The sequence below is a fragment of the Oryzias melastigma genome, linkage group LG7 (assembly GCF_002922805.2).
Source record: "Oryzias melastigma strain HK-1 linkage group LG7, ASM292280v2, whole genome shotgun sequence".
Taxonomy (NCBI): Eukaryota; Metazoa; Chordata; class Actinopteri; order Beloniformes; family Adrianichthyidae; genus Oryzias; species Oryzias melastigma.
The window spans coordinates 6919572-6943126 of NC_050518.1; the positions used below are offsets into that span (position 1 = coordinate 6919572).

General features: G+C 39.0%; 1 protein-coding gene across 1 annotated transcript in view; it reads left to right on the plus strand.

The window, feature by feature from the left end:
* The first annotated feature begins 638 nt into the window (after positions 1 to 638).
* The window catches only part of kcnc4 (potassium voltage-gated channel, Shaw-related subfamily, member 4), a 28964-nt gene continuing 6047 nt past the window's right edge, over positions 639 to 23555 (plus strand). The window contains exons 1-3 of the mRNA XM_024292366.2: positions 639 to 1898; positions 18365 to 19313; positions 19796 to 19945. Of these exons, the coding sequence (XP_024148134.1) occupies positions 1293 to 1898; positions 18365 to 19313; positions 19796 to 19945 (1705 nt within the window). The 5' untranslated portion in view covers positions 639 to 1292. The remainder of the gene's footprint in view (positions 1899 to 18364; positions 19314 to 19795; positions 19946 to 23555) is intronic.

Below are 23555 nucleotides of genomic sequence, written 5' to 3' on the forward strand. Positions count from 1 at the left end.
TTGGTTTGTGCAGCTCTTTAATAAATATCTAGTGTTTGCTTAAAGGTTGGACCATATTTGATTCATCATAACATTTATATATAAAATAAACTGTGGGATGGAGAGTTCTGATTCCTGCAGATAAAATAAAATTACTGCTTCAAAAATCTACAAAGCAAATAAGAACCAAAGTAGCAGGTTGATGTTAATGCTGTAGCTGCTGGACATTTTTTAAATATTTTATTTAAAAAAAATCAGAAGCTGATTATTTGACAGATTTACTCTGATTTTCAATTTTAATCCCACCTCAATATCTGCTAAAGATTAATTCACACAAATTGAATTCTGATTTATTTATTATTATTATTATTATCATTGTTTTTTGTTTTTTTCATAGATTTAACAGCGTCTTCACTTTCACAGAACTGTTGTCCCATTGACCTTTAGGCCAATAAAACTCGTCAAACCTGTTCTGTCAATTCACCACTAGAGGGAGACATCCCCCTGTGTATTTTCTCACCTAACAACCTGTTGAACCAAGTTTGAGTTTGGGAATTATCAAGTAATATTTAAAATAATTTCAACTGGCAAATATTTAAGAAAATGTATCAAAATCTGAGTTTAAATCTTTTTTAATCACTTTTTTTTTCTCAATGGAAGCGAATTGCAGAAGAACAGGAGGATGCTTTGCCATGACGCATCAGGATTTAAGCATCCCCCCTAAAGTAAACAAGCTGAACGGTGACTGCTGTCGCGTCTCCGTCACACAGCAACCCTTGAGACTTTTCCCTTCGGTATAATTAGCCTGCGCTGCCTCAGAGCCGCCCAGCACCCAAAGAGTTAACCCGCAGCCTCTGGTGTTCATCGGTGCACCACCACCCAACCAACCAACCGGGCCGTGTCGCTAGGGGAAGAGAAGGTATTTGAGAAGCAACAGATCTCCATCTGGACGGCGCGCGCACATCTGGCCCGACAGGAGAGCATCAAGAAGAAGAAGAAGAAGAAGAAGTGAGGAAAGCTTTAGTTATGAGAGGAGAAAAGTTATCTGCGCTTTTCCTCTCTAGATTGAACCAGAAAACAGAGTTTAGTCTGAGTGATTCATCCTTTTAAGATCTTCAGGTTGCTTTACCAGATTTCCAGAATTGGATGAAACCAGCTGCTGATTTTTGTTCTCTTACTCCAAAAACAAACCACATGGCTCATCATTTAAGGACTGACATGATGAGAGTGTTTGTTTTTGCTTTTTGATTTGTATTTTTTCCCACGAGTCGTTAGAATCCGAGTGCGCACCGCCGGAGGAGGTCTGCGTCTCAATGATCAGCTCGGTGTGCGTATCGACTTACCGAGGGCGCAAGTCGGGCAACAAGCCTCCATCCAAATCATGCCTGAAGGAGGAGATGGCTAGAGGCGAAGACTCGGACAAGATAGTCATCAACGTTGGTGGAACTCGTCATGAAACCTATAAGAGCACTCTGAGGACCCTGCCGGGGACGCGCCTGGCGTGGCTGGCGGAGCCAGACGCGCAGGTCAGCTCCGACTCGGAGGCTGAGCCCCCCAACCCCACCGAGTTCTTCTACGACCGGCACCCGGGCATCTTCGCCTATGTGCTCAACTATTACCGGACCGGGAAGCTGCACTGCCCGGCGGACGTGTGCGGGCCGCTCTTCGAGGAGGAGCTGGCGTTCTGGGGGATCGACGAGACCGACGTGGAGCCGTGCTGCTGGATGACTTACCGGCAGCACCGGGACGCGGAGGCGGCTCTGGAGATATTCGAACCTCCGGATCCGGATGACACCGACGACGAAGCGCCGAGGCGGTTCGGTATCGAGGACGGCGACAGGTCCCGGAGCTGCTGTGAAGTTTGGCAGCCCAAACTCTGGGCCTTGTTCGATGACCCGTATTCATCCCGGGCGGCCAGGGTGAGTCCAACACGTGCGCGTCCTGCTGTTTAGGGACATTTACCATCAGCTGTGGCATCAAAACTAGAACAAAAATAATAAACTAACAACAGGTGTTGCTGAGAGTTAAATACTAAAGAATTTATCACTAGTTTAGAATGATTAAATCATGTTTGTACAATCCTGACAGGGTTAATAAAGACTAAATATAAAATGAGATCAGCTTTTGTAACGATTCCTAACAAAACTTATGGTAGATGATAGGATTCCTAAATCGATATTGGTTCAATTTGTATAATCCGATTTGATCCAGGTTATAAATGACGTACTTATATTGCACTTTTACCTTCCTAAAACGCCCGAAGCCCTTTACTGTCACAGTCATTCACACTCTGCCCCACACTGGCGCCAACCTTCCACCTGAGGCAAGGTGGGGTTCAGTGTCTTGGCCAGGCAAGGTGGGAATCAAACCTTCAATCTTCGGATCAAAGGATGACCGCCCCACCCCTGCACCACATTTTCCATCCATTTTCTTAATCCATTTTGATCCCCTTTGGGGTCACGAGGTTGCTGGAGCCTAACCTAGCTACTAATGGGTGAAGGCAGGGTACACCCTGGACAAGTTGCCCGTCAACTGTTGCAGGGCCACACAATCACACACCCATAGTCACACACCTCAGGACAATTTAGAGTATCAATCAACCTATAAAGCATATTTTTGGACTGTTGGAGGATACCCGCCCACACAAGCGCAGGGAGAACATGCAAACTCCTCAGAAAGATCCCAACCGGGATTTGAACCAAGACCTTGTTTGCTGTAAGGCAAGAGTGCTAATCACTGCGCTACTGTGCAGCCAAAAGGACAAAAAATAGCCAAAAATTCAACCAGTGTGACTTAGAGATAAATACCTGGGATTGTTTTCCAGATTCCTTGTATTCATTGGAAGATAATCAAGTGTAAATTAAACAACAAATAAACAAGTAAACAGGATTAATGTCATATCCATTCACATTTTAATTACGTTTAGTTCAGCTCACTGTTGTTTTTACACATCAGAACATTAATAGAACATTCTATCACACTGTTTGGTCACATGTTGCTGCAAAATTCAAAGTGTTTCCACACATGGAATTAATTATAAATGATAGATTTATATTTTTTTGCTGCCATCACATGAATGTTGTCCTCTTTGTCGTTATTACATTATAGTAAAACAAACCTTAATCCAAATGGTTTCAAATATTGATTACCAATACATCTAATTTTGAAACTATTTTTTAATAGTATAGGTTGATTTAATTAACAGCTTGCCTCAGCCAGATCAAGGAATCATAAATCGATTCAATTTAAGTGGATTTATCATCTTTTAGTGACAACTTCTACTTTATATGTTTGAAAGAACAAGTGGATGCTACTATGCAGATTTGTTATCCATCTATTTTCTGAATGGGGTTCATGGAGCAAATCTGTTGAGCAAAAGTGGGGTACACCCTGAACAGGTCACCAGTCTGTTGCAGGGCCACACACTCACCCTAAGGGTGATTTAGAGAAACCAATGAACCTATATTGATGCATGGTTTTGGACTGTGTTCCTGGAGAAAACACTCGCATGCACGGGGAGAACATGCGACCCCACACAGAAAGTTCCAGCTGGGATTCAAACCAGAGCCCTCTCGCCGTGAGACAAGAGCGCTCCCTCGTGCAGCCACCAGTGCAGATTCTTGCTTTTTCAAAAAATTTTCTTTAATGCTTGAAACGCTGCTCCAGTTTCCACTTGTTCAGGTTGAAATATAAAGCCTTTTTCCAGATGCAAGTTTTCAGCCATATTTCTAACTCACACAAACTTGATGAACCTTTTATTTCTTAGCACTTATTTGACTTCTAACATGGGAAATTACTTATTTCTAGGGAGAATTTTATGTGGAAGCAGTCCAAACCCCATTCACTGTGCTATTCAGCTGTTGGGACTATAAATAGATTGTAAATGGAAAGCAGGAAGTTTTCCAGTGCCATGTTATTCTCTTCTTGATGGTGCATTTCCCCACACTGGTAATAAGGATGACAAATATCAGTGTTACTCATCAGCATGGCTTCACACTGGTGAAAACATCCAAAAAAGTGAAGTAGGAGCTTCTGTGCTGAACATGACACACATCCTTAGCTTTGAATATAACATTTTTATAAAATATTATCACATTGAATCTAATCTATGGGGTTAATAAACACTCTAACTCCCAAATGAATTACCAGAATATAATATAAACATTTCGTTATGGAAGTAAATTAAAGTAATACATAAGTAGATCGTGGACTAATATGTATATTAGTTCAAAAATGTCTGTTTAAGATGGTTTTGCATCCTCATAGCAAGAAGGTTTAAGGTCCAATTTCCGTTTTGTGTAGTTTGCAGGTTCTCTTTGAACATGCACTTTCCAATACCCTGTTGACCTCCAACAGTCTTAAAACTCGTTTCAGGTGATTTCGTGACCACATTGCACCTGGGATAGGCTCCAGCGACTCTCGTGATCTTAATAGGAATAGTACAGATGATGGATGCTAGACGGGAGACTTTCACCAATTTTTTTTCACTTAGAAGATGGATTTAAAATGTTTTTAGCTGCTATCTAAAAAAAAAAATCTATTATTCAAATTAAACTCAAATCAAACTAACTATTGATTTTCGATGAAGTTATCAGATGATCAAGTTCAGGAATCAAGTTTCTTTTTAAATGAAAACTTTTCAGACAAGAAACAGTTTTATTTTATTTTTGAATGTAGACATTCCTAATTAATTCAACATTTCAGCGATGTTCTGTTCAAATCATTATATGAAAACAGTTTTTCATTAACCAGAAAATATTTTTTTAAGATGCAAGTTTGACAGAGAAAATGTGTTTTATTTGTGAATGTATATGAGAGTTATCCTGTTGTTTTGCAGGATAACAGATCCTGGATCTTAATATGTGCATAAGATCATCACCTATTTTTGATTTTAGATTATTATTATCAATTTAAAAAACTAAAAGTATGTTTTTCTAAAGGCCTAAATTAGGATTTAGCTTCAGAAAAAAGGTTCTTTCCTCATAGATAAGCTGACTCCATGACTGCAAAAAAATTGTTGCCAGGTCCACAAACTTTGTAATTGATGCCAAGTTTTGTAAATATAAAACACAGCTGATTTATTTTATTTTATTTTATGATCAGTCATGAGTCTCTGACAAGAGTTTATGTTAGGACACAAAGCATAAACTCAATGTGCAAAAAAAATGTGTAACATAAACAAAAATATCATGTTTTATCTAAAAAAACTAAATGTTTTCTGCTTCAAAAATGCAGATTAAAAGTCTACTTATTTGTGAGTGCAGTATAATGAAATATTAGTGTAATCTTTACGATTATTATTAACGTGTACAAACCTCCCACATTATGATGCAATCACAGTTGTTTCCTCCGGATGAAATGGAAGCACTCTTTAACTTTAGGCACTGTTTACTTTAGAGATGAGATGGATCTGACTATGTTGTAAATTGAACTTTAAATTGCTTTCATTCCTTTCATGAGGAAGAAAATCCAGCTGTTAGCTTTTGAAAGTATGCTATATGCCTAATGGTCCAGCAACAAAGGCACAAGGGTGCTTATTGAAGCAAACGTGAAAGCAAGTATCAAGTGACACAGGCAGGATTGTCAGGCCGGAGAGAAAAATGCATTCAGTGCTGGAAGAGAGCCATCCTGGCTGAAGTATGTTTGACTGTGTGCAGGTCTGAATCGTCCATTCAGACGCTCCCTCGCTGCTGCGAATGTTCTTGGTGTTCTGACAGAAATGCTAAATAATATGTGTTAGCTGCATTTTCAGATGGTGCTTGTTATTTTGGAACAGACGTCTTTGAGTTGCACCTGCAGGTGTCAGCGTTGGTGTCACTCAAGCATTTATTTCTCTCTTTGTCTACCAAATATGTTCAAATGTATCCATTTCGGTTTGTGATTTTGCAAGTTTTCCATTAAGAAATCATGGAGGGGTCTAAAATTTCATTTTAAGTGCATGTCCACTGAGATGCATAATCTAAAAAAAAAAAAATCTGAAAATCACATTGTATGATTTTTTAAAATAACTTATTTGAATGCTACTGCTGCAAATAACTATCTGTATAAGTACCTGTCTGTCAGCTAGAATTCTGCCCCTCAAAGATCTGTTAGTCCACCTTTCACTCCACTTATTATCCTAAATTAGAAGCACCTGCTTGAGGTCGTTCGCTGCATAAAAACACCTGTCCACCCCACACAATCAGTAAAATTCCAACTACTAACATGACTAAGACCAAAGAGCTGTCCAAAGACACCAGAGACAGAATTTCATACCTCTTCAAGGCTGTTAAGGGCTATGGGACAATTGCCAAGCAGCTTGGTGAAAAATGATTATTATTAGGAAAAGCTAAAGATGACTATCAATCTTCTTAGACTGGGGCTTCATGGGAGATCTGACCTCATGGGGTCCCAATGATCCTAAGAAAAGTAAAAAAATAAGCCCAGAACTACATGAGAGGAGCAGGTCAATGACCTGAAAAGAGCCATGCGTGATACGTGAGTTTCCCCTGCTTAAACCAGCACCTGTCCAGGCCCATCTGAAGTTTGTCGATGATCCAGAGGAGTCATGGGAGAAAGTCATATGGTCAGATAAGACCAAAAATGAACTTTTGTTTTGAGGAAGAAGAATGATGAGTGCCATACCTACTGTGAACCACGGGGGTGGTAGCATCATGCTATGGGGGATGACTGGGGCTGTGTATGTGAGAGGAACAACCTCCTTCTCTTATTTAACACATTGAAGATGGATCTCTAATAATTCAAATAATTTCGAATAATTCAATTTGATTTATATAGCCCAATATCACAATGGATTTGTGTCAACGGGCTTATACTTATTTGCCTTACTGCTGTCCATGCAGACATGTATGCATGTTTCTGTAAGGGGAGCTCTTATTGAAAAGATGCATGGAGCCTTTATGAAGCACTCACATTACCTTTATGGGCTTTTTATTTCCTAAAGACTTTGAACGCAACACAGCTAATGTGATTCCGGAAATCTGTTGGGAAGCTAATCTGTCTGTCATAAAAGCAAAATCCTTTTCCAGATCAATCAAGACCATATAGGTGCAGCTCTGCTATAGCCAGCACACAAGGCACAATGCATGATGGGAGTGGACCAGTGCTGCAAACAGCGGAACAACAAACATCTCTCTATCCTTCTGGATTAGAATCGAAACTCTCTGGCTCTTAGTTTTATTTTGAGTACATTTACATTTCTTGTCATCTGAAATTAGTTTGAATTGTAGCTGCAAGAGGCTCAACAGGGCACAGTTGCCATGACAACTTGATGCGCTCTTGTGAAGCCTAAGTAGGTCTGCCCCATTATTACTGTCCTTAATTGGCTGATGACTGTTATTTCATCTGATCTAATTTTGAGTAATTGTTATTGTTCTGAACATTGACCGTTTTAAATACAGAGAGGTGAAAGTAGATCAAGTTATATTTATTTCCATTTGAACAGATTTGATTTTGTCTCCTCATAGAGACACATTTTATGGGGAGCTTTTTTAAGAACGCCATTAGGAGTTTATTATGATAATTTGGTGTATAGCTTGCTTATTTAACCACTAAAACTAAGTGACATTTTATATTTTCTGTTTTTTTGCATTTGTTTTAGGTCATTTGTTAGTACAACTGGCCTGCCTATATAAGTGATGACATTTTCCTTTGTTTAAAAGACTCAAATCACATTGGAATGTTAGCAAAAGACATAAATTGATGTTTCTCAGCTGCCTGATGATATTTTCCTGTTTTGTTCACTGAATTTTCTTTTCCATCCTAACGCCTGAGCAGACATAAACCTCCAAAACATCTTACATTAAAGTCAAAAGATACCCCCTGTGTTTTGTAATTAGCATTTTATGCATTTATTGAATTACTTTAAATGAAAGCAAACTATTATTCTTATTTTTTTTTAGATTGGCCTCATCATTAAAGAATGACATTTTTAACTGTATATTTTTTAAATCTTGTCACTTTTAAAACAGAAATAAATCACAACTAACTTTGACTTTAGAGCAAATGTCCTTTTTGCAGAAATTTTAATTGTATCGACAGAAGCTATACATTTCAAAAATACCTTTCCATTTTTTCTTTAGTTCTCTTAATCACATTTTAAAGTCTTTAACCTTATAATAAACATTCACATGTGTTTGTCAAAGGAATTAAAAAGGTTGAATGGAAAAAAAGGCTAAAAAAAATAGTCGTTTAGCTCTGATCTTTTTGCTGAATTCTCTTAAAGTGATGCATAGCTGTTTTGTTTTTAAAGATAAGCAACACTCGATAAAAGGAGAGCTAAAGCTGTCATAAAAAGAATGAAAGGACAGCTTTAGGATGACCAATAGTCTTTGTTAGACCACCCTAAAGCGGTGCTGTCAACAGAAGTGAGAAAACTGAATAAATTATAGAAACACTAAACAACACTGTGGAGCCTCTATCACAATGTTGCACATTACATACAGAAACAACACTTGGAGATTTGTAAAAAGTGGAAATACCGCTCTAAGTCTTCATTTATGGTCATTGCATGGTACCGTGGTCCTGTGGCAGCAAAACAGGACCTAAAACCTTAACCACAAGGACACAGCTTAAAGACCTACTCCAATAAAAATTGTGTTTTTTTTAAATATTTTAAAAACATGTAGTTTGTTTTTGTGGCATAGAAGTTACAATCGTCAAGCCACAAGCTTCCTGCTTTGCTCCAATCTGATGCACCCACTTGTAGACGACTAGATCCATGTTTGTCCTTGTTATCCTCATCCAAGCTGATATCTGGCTCAAAACTGTGCGGCTGGATAGCTCTAATATTGATCGCCATTTTTGCTGCACTGGTAAAGTGAGGGGCTGTAAGCTAGCAGGAGCCAGTCCAACAAATGGATGATGGGAAGTCAGCGCTGACAGTCACACAAACAACTCAGAGGCAAATTCCTAATAAATTACTGACACAAAACAATGCAAGTTTTTTTGTTTTGTTGTTATTTTGGCTAAAAACGGCGTGATCATAAGTGAAAAAACACTGAGAATGATTTTATAACAGATCAAAAGATGGTCGGAGAAGAACTTCCTTATTTGATATTGAGTAAAAACTCTGTATGATTATATCAAATATATGAATTCTGCTTATTAAGGATTTCAAACTAAATGTAATGTGTTTTAATGGGAGAATTCAACATTTCAGTCAAGGTGCACCTTTCTTCAGATTTTGTAATTATGAATTATACATTTCTGAACTAAAATCCATTTGATAAATGTTTTTAGCAGTGATACCCAACATTAACTTCCATCACTGAGCTGTACAGATGAATATTTGTCAAGAAACATGAGCATTTCTTATCTACATGACTGTGTTCTTTCAAAGCAGAAGATGACTTTATCTTTCAAAACAAGCTTGTCTTTTTTTTGGCTTTTAGTTATGTTATCATTGAAAATCAGAGTCCCCTTTTCACTCTATTTTATCTTAAATTATATACACTTTATTCCTAAATTAAATCTATGATTTGGTTGTTTTTCTTGATCAAATCTAGACATTTTAAACCAGAGAAATAGACTAGATCTGCCCTAATGTCCTTGTGACTATAGATAATCACCGTCATTTTTCAGGATATTTTTGGCTCTGTGAATCTATGAAATATAAATGTGTGATAATGAATTTCAGCGAACAGATACCCAGGAGAAACGCGGCTGACAGGCTGAGGAGGGGAGAATGTTTCTCCTTCCTCAGAGGCGCGGAGTCGCCAACAGGAATCTGTCCGAACAGAATTCGGAGAAAATCTGCGGAGCTTGTCCTCAACGCTCCTGCAGACCGCTCACGAGTCACGCTTCACGTCTCGTACATAACATGTCTATATCTGAATCAACAGGTGATGCTCAACAGCTTGAGGTGATGACTGTGATTGGACTCCTCAGCTGTTGTAGACGGCTGCACAGCTTTCTGCCTGGTGTGCCTCCTGCTTTGCTCCATCATGCTTTGATAATCCCAGCTGGGGCCAGATTAGTGTCCCCTTCGGTGGTTTTTGCTTTGCTTTTTTGCACACAACAATGGCTGTTTAAGGTTGTTATGGTCTTTATGTTTTTAAAGTTACATTTACTTCACCTTTGCACGTTTGTGTGTTTCTAGTTTTCATTAATTTCAGTTTATGATTATTCCCATTACCTTCATACACTCAATTATCTTCTGTCATATTTAGATTCTGTCATTTCCTTTACAGACTGTCAGATCTACAGTTCTGAATCCATCTGTTTTCTTCCAAACCGTCTTTCAAATCCTCTTTTGCAAATTTGTATTCTTTATTTATTCTATTTTATGTTTTGAAAATGTCACATAATTTCATCTGCATTTATTCCTGCACTGTGACTCATCCACTTCAACAGAGATGACTAGCTCTTCATTGTTAGTAGAGATGAATATACATAAGGTTTCTTGTTTGATCAGTCAAATATAACGCTACGTTCACAGACATGTGACGAATGGTGTTTACACTGGACTGTTCCTATCCAACACTAGTGCATGTGCAAAATGAAGAAGTGGTGCAAATGTCACAAATCTTGCTCAAGGCTTTTTCTTTCACAGCTCTATTCCGATATAGGAAATACTTGGTGTAATATAATCCATTTGGGCACAAAACACTATAATGAATTTCTCCTTCAAACAGTTGACACTTCTTTGATTTTAAAGGAACGTCACTGTCATGAAGGGTGGTGGAGGAGGACCCAAACGCAGCAGACAGGACATGGTGGCAGAAACTCAAACATTTAATTAATAAACTCAAACATGACAAAACCAGGAGAAGACAAACCAGTCAGGTCATCTGTTCAGACAGCTGGAGCTTGAGTTGCAGGCTCAGCTACCGCCATCCTCAGAACATGCAGCCCCTCCTTCCACCAGTCCACCCACTGGTTCGTTGACATAACCAAAGTCATCACCATACTTCCTGCTTTCCGTGAGTCTGAAGTGGACTCTTATTTTGCACTGTTTGAGTGCGGGCACATTAAATTGGCCACGTCATGTTTGGCTCCTTTTGCTACAATGTAAAATGATCGGGAAAGCCCAAGAGGTTGTAGCCTCGCTCCCTCTTGAGGACAGTTTGAACTACGATAAAGTAAAAGCAGCCGTCTTAATGGCTTATGAACTGGTGCCAGAAACCTACCGACAAAAATTCAGACGTCAGAAAAAGTCTGCGTCTCAGACACATGTTGAGTTTGCTCGTGAAAAGAGCGTGCTTTTTGATAAATGGTGTGGAGCATGTAAAGTTAATAGTTTTGAGTCTCCGTTAGATGATGTTGTTGGAGGAATTCAAAAGAAGTTTGCCGGATAGACTGGTGGTTTATCTGAATCAACACAAGGTCAGCACCTTGAGTTCAGAAGCGGCGCTGGCAGATGAGTATGTGGTAACTTGTACAACTTCCTTCCCTGTTACAGGCAGCCAAGCCAGAGCAGATCTGACACTGAGAAACTGAAGACCAGACACGTAAATACACCGAGGCTGATTAACTAAATGAAAACAGCCGTGGATGATTAACCTGAAAATGGTGAGACTGACGGGGAAAACACAACATGACAAACCCAGATCACAGACTCATGACAGTCACTACCAAATCTTACTCCTTGATTGGTCAAAGTTTGACCTGATTTAACTTTCAAACAATTTTGGGCTCTATTTATGTGTGTTCAGTGGAAGTATATTTTGTACGTAGAGCTAATTTGCACAACTTACATATACGCTAGACTTTTCCTTAAAAGTGATTCCCAAGAGTAATGTGAATGTAGCTTTAAGTTCATGGTGTACTATATCCTAACATCAAAAAGGTTTCTTGCCTGTTGTGGCGTGTCTCCATCACCTGTTCGTAATGGGCGTGGCCAACCACCTGCCCTCTTGAGATGTTCATTCATGAGGACCACAACAGGATGTTGACAGGTGGGATCATTTTGAAAGACCTGACAGTTTTTTTCTAAACAGTTGATAGTGAGATGTTTTGTGTGAAATTGAATTCCAAGAACTTGTCCAAAATGCTGAAGATGGGGATCAGTGTTTTCCCCACTTGGTTGACACTTAGCATCAAAAGGTTGGAGTGTGGGAAAGCATCACCAGATTTTCCTGAGGATGACATCAGTTGCGTTAAAAGTGAAATTCACACACAAGCACCAACACTCAGGTGTGAATGAACGTGTGAAGAGTTTAATTGAAAACACAAAACGTGTAAAAAATGAGGTTGTGTTTGAAAAAAATTGAAAAAAATAAAACTTTTTGGCATGTAGACCCATGAAAACAGCAAGGCATGGCATAATTCAGACCCACATGCTTATAAGACAGAATAAGATCTCTCATTGAAGATGCTGCTCATACATATGTAGTAGATGACTGGTAAGACGTTAGTAGATACAGGAAAGGAGGAGTAACAGCTGAGAGAATACTCACTTATGATGGAGGGAGTGATCCGAAGTTAGGGAGGTGTTAAAGAACTTTTATTAAAATATTTATCGTTTTTTATATATGCTTTATCTGTTTGAAACCTACCACCATGTCCACACCGCGTGCAGAATGGATGCCGCTTCCACTTGGCGCCCTTGTTAATCTACGGTGTTGTTAACACAGAAACGAACTCCGCGGTCCTCCGCAGCCGGCTCGCGTCCTACATCCATCATTCCGACGTTTGCACGAGCCGCAAGTGATCCGCATCAGGAATTAAACCAAAACACTCAAGAAAATCTGGGCAATTTTCACAACGTAGCCAGTTTTTCAAAATAAAATGCAGCGATTGACAAATGCGATCATATTTTTGCATCTAAACAGACAGTAGAGATGAAAATAAATACACAAACACAACACACAAAAAAAAAACAGATACAGATCAACGTAATGGGCCGACAACAGTGTGGGGGTGTGTGGTATTGGGTGTCTAAAAACACAATTAACGCGAGAGAGACAGAGTGCATGATGGCCAAAAAAAGCTTTAAATAACCACAGCTGAGCAGAAGTTGACCGTCACAGAAAACTACATGTTTGTCATGAACTGGAGGTAAGCGGACACCGCGCGCACTCTGCCCGCCCACAGCTTCACTGCGCTTCTGCGTCCGGTGTGAACTGTGAACCATGCGTTATGCTGCATTCCCATCAGACCAGATTCGCACATCAAATTCACGTCTGCCTTTTCTCTTTTTACACGTGTCAAATGTACTGCTTGACGCCTCGGCCGCGGAGCAGCCACCTAAGCTTTTCTGGACTTCATTCGTTGCAGAGTCATGGTAAACATGGATGATGTTGTGCGAGTAGCTTTGGTTTATATGTTTTGGAGAGCTCTACAGAAGCATCAGCAAGCATGTCATCGTGTTTGGGCTCACTAGATTATACAGTCTCTCCCAGTGTGGTAAACTTCACTCCTGACATCTGCTTTAAACGTAACTTCCGTCTGTCTGTGGCTCAGTTGAGCAGTAACCCAAGAGGGGGAAATTAAAAATAAACTGGAGGATCTTTTTATTATTGTCTTGATAAAAATAAAAAAAACAGAGGGATCACACCCACTGCGGCACTCTCACTAGCTTGCTACACTGTCTACCGGGCGGCTGACTACCATAGCGGGCGCGATCACTCTAGCTCCTCTGTGACAAGCTGCCGACCTGTATCCCGCCTTTGCCCAACAGTAACCAGGACAGTCTCTGGCAACTCCGTGGCCCCAGGGGTTTAGGAAAATGGATGGATTGAGTGGCTATTTTGGATGTACTTTTCTACCCTTTAATTTAATCATTGAAAACGTGCACAAAGCTGAGTCCCTGATTGGTTGACGTGCTGCGTTGCCATACCTGACACCCAGATCGCACCGCAAGACCCCAGATCGTGTCTGTACATTGACTTAACATTGAAACTTGACGCCTCTGCCGAATGAATAATGTCCGGTGTAAATGCACCATTATAGTGCCTGTCTGAGCATATTTTGATCCATTGTATAAGCATGCCATTTTTAGCCAAAATCAACCCCCACCTACATTACCGGTGAAACAAAAATTACAAACTATATTGGAGCTATCCAGCCGTACAGTTTTGAACCAGGTACCAGCTTGGATGAGGTAAACAAAGATGGATGTAGTCGTCCATAAGTGGATGCATCTGAATAGAGTGGAGCAGGGAGTTTGTGGTTCGCCGTAGTAGCTTCCACGTCACACATACACGTTTTTCCAATTGCATTTTTTGTCTGCTCCTGATGTACATTGATTAGAATCAAGAAATACTCATAAATGCAATTTTAAGCTTCATTTTCTTTATTTATTTCCTCCGTCATGAGAAAAATTCCTCAATAACATGTCAAAAATGCCCAAAAATAGTATTTTCATTTGTGTGGATCTTCAAACCAACAAGGAACTGGAAACATGCAGCCGTTAACAAACATGTTTGAGAAAGGTTGTGTCTTAGTAGACTTTTGCATCAACTTTTTATGAGCAGAACAAATGTTAACATTGTGTCTGCCAGGATATCTGGAAGCTTCCTCGCTGAGGCTTCCCTGCTGCAAATACCTGACTCTGTTTAGTTGTGTGATAAACCATTTGGCAATTTAGTAAACTCAACCATGTCCAGACCCATGAGGACCATCCCAACTGCATTGTTGGCATGTCGTGGTTGCTGTTAAACAAAAACTCATTGCAAGATTTATTTTTTTGTGTAATCTGCTTTTAGGAAGTAGCTGTTAGAAGTCGACACAACAACTATAATAGATGCAGTGCTTCTAAAAAGATAAGAATGAAAACAATGCTCTGCCGCTCAGCCAATCAGGAGTCAAGTGGGTCGTTAAAATAAACATTTATGTTGCAAATATTGTTCATTTGTATTGTTTTAATAAATATACAGCAGTTCTGATGTTTCTCAGGGAGGCATGTTTATTACAATAAAACCACAGTGAGATGATATAAGTCACAACAGTGTGCAACAGCTTGAACTTCTGAGCCTGCTTTTTATCATATTTGCCCAAAATGTTCCATCAAAACTGTATTTTTTTGTCTTGTGGAAAAGAACGAGTATATCATCTTGTGGAACTAGCTTGTAGCTTCATTTTATTCAAATAAAATGTTGCAACAATGGATGTTACTATGAGTATTGTGCAAATATTATAAATAACTTTTTCTACACTGGAAAATTTTTAAACTGAATTAAAAAAATCTCTTGAAGTTTGTTTTTCTTTTTTTTTTTTCAAATGTATCTATTTTGAACTGATGAACTAAATAATGAAGACCGTAAAACAATGAATGACAATATGCAAAGTTTGATTGGATGGAGATTACCATAATTATCAAGCTCCTTTCTTTAAATCAGTCCAAACTTAAATTTATACAGACATTATTTTTACTGTTTAAGTTTTTTTATACAAACCTGAACATAAACCTCTTGGATTCCCAACATTTTTTTTTTATTTTTAGCATAAGCCAAAGATATTATTAGTCACTACAGCGGGGTATCACTGCCAGGAGACCGTATTGATCTGCAGCAATTCACAAGTTTACAGTTGGATTGCATTTCCTTTTCAACAAATAGATATGAACACATTTGTCAAATGGTTCATTTTTTGTGCACAAATTAATTCAATTCAAATAATCAATTAAACCAAATCAATCAAATTGTCCTTCTTTGTCTGAATTTCCCTCTTTTCTGTGTGACACGAGGACCATGTTTCTAGATGATTGTTGAAAGCAATGTAGATCTCATTGTGAGTTTTAAATACTTCAGACTTGCATATGCAAATATGACTGATGTGAAGCATTTGGAGAACAAGCCAGGTGAGGCTGACCTGAAACCGCACTCACACGGACAATCGTTGATGCACGCTGTGTAACTCAGAAACACACAGCGGAAGCAACAGTGAGAATCGAAGGGAATGCAATCCAATTCTAAGGCTTTTGTAAAATGCAGACATTTCAAAAATAGAAAGAAGATAGAAATATTTGATTTTCTCAACACTTGTGTCTGTCTGGAGAATTTCCTGGAATATGTGGAAATATAGAGGGAATTTGATGGCAGTTTATGTGGAATATTTTTGAATCAAACAACATAAGCAGTTTTTTTTTTTATTTGTCCTCTTGTGAGGAGTGTTCCTCACCTGCTTTTTGGTTTTTATTTATCCAGCTGGGAGGTTAAAAAGGTCGGGGAGACCGTTTTACATTTAACACAGGCTTGTGAAAACAATGCAGAGAGCTCATGTATATGTAAGCACAGCTTTAAACCAAACAGTCATTGTTGTGGGTCATTGTTCAGTCTGGCTCTCATTTGGCTCCCTTTTATTCTGTTTTGTAATAACGCTCCTTCTCATTGAAGCATGTCGGATTAACTGAGCCATGGCAGGTGCATGCTTACCTGTTTAACTCCACAGCTCCAGTTTTAGATCAGAACTTTGCCAAGACTCATTTTAAACTTTTTTGTTAGCAGGTTAATATAAAGGAAAGATCTAAAGAGTTTCTGTCATATTCAATGTTTGAAGATTGTCCTTTGAGCAGCCCCGTCTCTGTGTTGGCTCCATTCACACGGCATGCGCCTCCTGCTGTCTGTACGTCGTCTTAATGGAGTCACGTTTTCTCCCAGCATGGCTCAGTCTGTGTTTTTGGAGATAATTGGGTTGAAATTGCTCTGTTGTCTTTCAGATGATTTTCTTTAATAGCCTTCAGACTCAGTATGTCTAAAAAAATGATTCACTTTCCAAACTACTCTGTCACTGTTTCTCAGCAGGCTATTATGGCATGCTTCAAGGAGCCAAAGATCTTTTTTTTTTTTTTTTTTTTAAATACGTTGATAGCCATGGCTATTTTGGAGGTTGTCTGGTTAATTTATTAAATCCAACTAGACATGTTCTTGATGGTTTTAGCTCATTCACTGTTACTCTATGGGATGTCATTTGTTTTAAAGAAAGCAAACTGTTATCCTTCAACATGCATTTATTTTAAAGGTGTCAAAACACCCCAAAACTATATATATATATATTATAGTTGTCTAGCAGGGATTTTAAACATCCACTCCACTGACAATTGTGTTTTGGGTGTTTTTAACATGTTTTGGGAGCATTTTTTTCTCATAAAGGAGGACGTATATAAAGAAAACTAAGCTTAAAATTGCATTTCTAAGTATTTCGTTATTTAAATAGTTAAGAATCAGAAGCAGACACAAAAATTGTAGTTTAATTTCTCCTTCATGATGAGGTGTAACAAAAGACCTAACACTGCAAGCCACAAGCTCTTTCTCTGCTTCCTTCTGATTCTGTAGACAACTTGATCCACATTTTTCATCTAAGCTGACACTTCAAAACTGTGGCCTGGAAAGCTCCAACATTGCTCGGCATTGTTGTGAGTGGCTGTAAGCTAGTGAGAGAGTGTGTAAAAAGGGGGAAAGCGCCTAAAGTCCCGCCCACAACTTAAAAGCAAATTTCTGATGAAGTACTGCCACTAACTAATTCATTCTATTTAAATTTGAGCTTCTTATGTCTTTTTAAGGCTTTATTTATCCAGCTTGGAGACGTCACGCCTTCTTTATTTGCTTAAAGCTATAATAAGACTGTATTATTTAGTTTTTCTAACATATTCAGTTTAATGCCCATTTTATAATACACTGTATTATATAATAAGTAATAATTTATTATGTTACTGTTATTTACCATTAGTCAGGGAACTTTTGGTTCATATTGAGCATATTTTTCCACATTATAAAGAAAACACTTGGGTCAGTGTTCTCTTTGATTTGCCTCTGCGCACAATCTGTCTATTTCTTCAACCTTTTTGTCTATTACATTTTGTTTTTTTACCTCGTACTTGAAAAACGAAAACATTTGAAGTTTAACCTTTTTTTTATTAATATTTCTGTGCGTGCTAAACTAATGATTGTAGTTTTGATGTGTTTGATGTGCTTTCTTGTATGAGTCTCAAATAATTTGGTGGGGCACAAATCACAAATTTCTCCTTTATGATCAATTTTCAAACGGTTGGCACTTGTGTGAATCAAAGAGAACGTTGTTTGAATTGTCGCTACCAAATCCAAGTCCCTGATTGGACAAAGTCACACTTTATTTGACTTGGAATGCACGTTCAGTGGCCGCTTGTTTTGAACACAAAAGTCCGGAACACACCTCTACCTGCGTTTACATAGACTTTTCATTAAAAGTGGCTGCTTGAACGCCCATTACCGAGCTGAAGACATTTCACTAAGGTCAGATATATAAAACCAGCAACACTCCAACTCCTGGTATCTGGAGCCATGCAGGGGGAGGGGTTTTCAGGCTCTACAGAAAATCAGGATGAAGAGTGACTCCCTCATTCAAGAAGCCTTAAGATGATTGTCCCCATGACTTTCTTAAAATATGCAAATCATTAATGTCTTTTATTTTTAAATTGTTTGATATTTTCGCATCATATTGACTGTTGATTCTTTTCATTTTTCAGGGGGTGGCTTTTGTATCTCTGTTCTTCATCCTGGTGTCCATCACTACTTTTTGCCTGGAAACCCACGAAGCCTTCAATGTGTGGATGGAGAAAGTTTTCCAAGGCAACAACAACTCCACGCAACCCAACTCCATGCACACCAACTCCAGGGCGGAGTTGGGTGGCAGTAAAATCCTCCTCATAGTGGAAGGCGTGTGTGTGTTTTGGTTCACATTGGAGTTTTTGGTGAGGATCATCTGCTGCCCAAACAAATGTTTTTTCATCAGAAACACACTCAACATCATCGACTTTGTGGCTATTCTGCCTTTCTACCTGGAGATGTGCCTGATTGGACTGCCGTCTACAGCTGCTAAAAATGTGCTCGGCTTCCTGCGTGTGGTGCGATTTGTGAGGATCCTTCGAATTTTCAAGCTGACCCGACACTTTGTGGGCCTGCGCGTTTTGGGTCACACACTGAGGGCGAGTGTCAACGAGTTCCTCCTGCTCGTCATCTTCTTGGCGCTGGGAGTTCTCATTTTTGCCACAATGATTTATTACGCTGAGCGGATCGGAGCGAGCCCCGACGATCCAACTGGCTCCAACCACACGCACTTCAAAAACATCCCCATCAGCTTTTGGTGGGCAGTGGTCACCATGACGACACTGGGCTACGGAGACATGTACCCACAAACGTGGCTTGGCATGATGGTCGGGGCGCTGTGCGCGCTGGCCGGCGTGCTGACCATCGCCATGCCCGTTCCCGTCATCGTCAATAACTTTGGCATGTACTACTCTTTGGCTATGGCGAAGCAGAAGCTGCCAAAAAAGAAAAAGAAACACACTCCAAACCCAGAAATCCTGACTGACTCCGCCTCTTTTGGGAAGTCGGAAACAAACTCGCATATTGACAGCACTCAGAGCGACACGTACCCGCTGGCTGCTGAGGAGAGTCTTGGCAGGAATCGCTCAGGTAAGCCTGTGATCTCACATTAAAGGGTCAGTTCAACAAAACCACTGATTTATATTCTTTCATGTACCATTATTTGATGTTTCCGTATGTTGATCCTCAGCTCTCTGCTGCTAATGTTTGAGGAGAATGAGCTGTGAAGTGGTTTGTAACAGCAACGGTTTCTCATATTCCCTGTGGATGGTCTTCATCTTATTCAATGAAAATACAAACATATTTATGTTGCCTTTAGTCTGGCAATAATACAAAAAAACTGCTGAAGGTCTCTGACGCTGAGTTTATCTGACAGATTACCTGCATTTAGTCATAAAGACAGCAACACGCCACTATCAGATTACTCCTCATAGCATCTCAGACAAATTGGATTTCATGGCAGAAGAATGCTGAGTTTATGCAATAAGCGGCTGCCTTTGTCTGGGTCTTGACGGGAGTCTCTGCAAAAGATTTGACATTTATTCGGCTGTGACTTTTTGTCTTCCTGTCAGACTCCAAGCAGAACGGGGATGCAAATGTGGCCCTTTCAGATGAGGAAGGGTGCAGCCTGACCCAGCCGCTGTCCCCTAGTGAAAAATGGTCCCATCGGTGCTCCCGAGGGCGAGGAAAGAATAAGAGAGCATCATCCGGCATCAGTGCTGGTGAGTCACATTAAAGTCAAATGTTTTTAAGTTGCATGTTAAAATACAGTGATACTGGCTCATCTGGAGTCTTTTGTGTTAATTTTCATTGAGGAAACACAAAGAATTGTTTGTTCCATCGATTTTCTGAACATGGGGTTGCTGGAGCCTATACCAGCTACTTTTGGACAGGTTGTCGCAACCCCCACATATGAAGCATGTTTTCAGAGAATGGTTGCACGAGAAGATGTAATGTAAGCTTCACATAGAAAGGGCCCAGCTGAGGTTTGAACCAGCTGTGATGCCAGAGCGCTAACCACTGACTACATCCTCACACAGCCCAAAAACTGTTTATGTGAAAACAAATAATGAGTCATATCTTGATCTCCTGCCATCGCTGATCTTGGCATTGCTACTTCACAGGCTCTGACTAAAACCAACATGACAGGAAGCCAAAATGAAGAAGACAGCAGTAACTTTGGGGTTTGAGTCGACATCAGTTACAACCCCAAATGTATGAAATCCTAACAATGAAATCTAAAATATAATTCCACTTTCACTTTCAAATACAAGTAATTTATATATTTTTGTGGCCGTAAATAAACAAGTATAGACACTCCAAAGTTTTTGTAATTTAAAAACAGTGTTTATGTCACAACTGCAGGATTAGTGGTTGAAATCTTGGCTGTCAGTCACAAATATGATACTTCCTTGTATTTCCTCAAATTTTGCTCATGTGTTTCTGTGTACTGTTGAGCCGCCGCCTGTAACAGGAACTGTCTGCCTGTTTTGAGGTTTAAGGCTCCTCTCTTTGGTGGTTTTGCAGAAGCTGCAGATAGAACATCCTGTCTTCTTGAAAGTGCCACACAAGACTTGTTCTTTAGGAGCAGAAAACTGAGCAGCAACAATTTTGACAATAAATAATCACACACATATAATCATTTATCATATCTATGGTCATATTTTACACTTAACACTCTAAGATACCCCAAAGACAGGATCTCTGGGTTTCAACAGTACAAATGGGTAAATGAGAAGCTGTAACTACACACCTACTACATAAGTAGTGAATGATGGACACATTTAAAGAAACTTGTTTAGATTCTACTAAGAGAGTAACAGCAAGATGTAGACAAATAAAGTATCTTTAATTAGATATTTAATTACTAAAGCGATGTGATGGCCAGTGCTTTAGTTTAGGACTGTAGGTTATCTAAGTCATCTGTTGTGTTCATGTTAGGCTTTGCTCACCTCACGTTAACACCAGGTTTCACTTACCAACTGACTCAGCTTCTTTGTTACATCGTTTTCTCCTTTTGTACTTAAGAGCTTGGTTTCAGTTTTCCCATTAGCTTCATTTTAGTGTTCAGCTGTTTTTCATGTTTTTTTTCTTTTGCCATGGTTTAAGTTGTGTTTTGCTTTTTGTCCTGTTTCAGGTTTTTAATGACTAAGTGCCCTTTCAAAAGTGTCTCCTGCACATTTGATCAAAATCTCTGGTTTTAAATAAATCATGCTTATGTGCCAAATTTTTCTCCTCATGATAGGAAAAAAACATTGAGTTTCTGAGTATTTCGTTATTCAAATTGTTGTGAATAAGGGGCAGACAAAAAAAAAAAATGCTGTTTGAAAAAAGACTGTATTTGTGATGTAGAGTATATGCTGGGCAGGCCACAAGCTCCCTGATCTGCTCCCCATCCACATGTAGACAACCAGATCCATGTAGATGTTCGTTTTTAGTTCCAGTATTGATCAGCATTTTTGTTGCTCCAGTAATGTTAGGTTGAGGTTGTGAGGGGCTGTAAGCTAGCGGGAGAGCGTGTAAACAGAGAGCGATTGGGGTTACTTGGTTTGTACCAGTTTTTATGAACTTCTGCAGAAACTGTCCTAAAAAAACGACACAAGTTTTTTGATTTTCTTTTTTTTTGGTCCTGAATCAGGTTTTTTTTCTTTAGCGGGAGAGATAGTCTAAGGGCACGGATACCAGTTTTATTTAGTCCGTTTAGTTTAGCAACGAGCTGTTGTTTTATATTTTATGACCGAATTTCTGCTTCTGTAAAATTACCGGCATGAAACCCAATTAGGTAATTCTTTTGTGATATTGGGCTATGTCAATAAAATAAAATTAATTAAAAAAAATTATTAATCTGTTCACAGTAGTTGATTTATGCATCACAATAGTTTGAAACATCTTGTTTAGTGCTTATAAAAACAAATCCATTGTGAAGTTCGAGTTATAAACATACACTGGAGCCATCTTTATATCATCAACAACATGCAAGTCAGTGTGAGCACTCGTAGAGCTGAATGGATATGTGCATTACGAGATATTGATCATTGAGAGCAAAGTATTCCCAAGAGACGGACAGGATCAGGCAGAGAACAGCAGTAATTGATGTGTACTGCCCTACACCTTCTCCGCACATGTAAGTGGTCACGTATGAAGTCGCTGCTGCTGCTGAAAGGCTGGATTCTGAGCTCTGTCTTGGCTCTCAGGAGGTTTTTTTTTTTTTGGTGCCTGCTTTCCTTCTTGAATCAGCACAAACTAAACATCTCCACAAATATAAAAGCCTGTAAACACTCCCTTTTAAAGCAGCCCTGTGAAGGTCTGGGTCGCTTTTAAGATTCACATTGACATTTCTCACTTTATTTGGAGTTTTAACATTTTCTCTTTTGATTTTAAAGATTACATTTTTCAGCATTTGTTTGAATTTAAAATGTACAAAGTCATGTATTTGGCTAAATTGATCTTTACATATTGAACAGTTTTTTTTACATTGATGCTTGTTTTTCTTTTAGGTTTAATTGATTTTTAACAGTCGACACCAAGTGGGACTATAGATTGTAGAAAACAGTGGGGCAGTTTGATGCATTAAAGATGAATCAGAGAAGTCTGCTGGTTCTTGTTTCCACCACAATGAGTGCACTTAGGAGGACTGATTGCAGCTGCTACAAGTTTCTGCATGCATTTGGCTAATCTGAGGAGAATGCTCACTTTTTACAAATGGTTAATACGTACACTGTGTGCGTTGAGTGTCTTGCACATTAATTTAATCAGATTTATATGGAATTTCAGTTTGATAATAATATGATTAAGACAATTGTAACCATAACGTAAGGTTCTGCATAAGGTTTCCACACCTGATAAGTTATACATAAAAACTATTTTGTTCCTTAACTAAATATTACTATTATATATTATTATTTTATTTCTGTATCCTCATTAAGCTCAGAAAAACAAAACAAAGTTAACTTTAAAGTGGTTAGCAAAAATAATAGTATTTTGAACAGCTTCAAGTGATGCAAATCTGAAGGAAAAGGATAAAAATCAGTAACTTTCATAGTTTCTGCAGAGCAGCAGGAGTTCATTAAAAATTTGCTTGTGTTGTGGGCAGGACTGTTGGTGCAGAGTAAGCCCAGCTCACTGCTTGCCATCTATTTGTTTAGTCTCTTGCTAGCTTCCTACCCCTCACAACCCCAACCTAACATTACAGGTGCAATTAAAATGTCGAGTGATATTGGAGCCGTTTAGTTTGGAACAAGATGCCAGCTCAAATGAGGATAACAAAGACATGCATCTGCAGGTGGATGCAAGAGAATAAAGTGGAGCAGGGATTTTTATGTAAAGAACTTT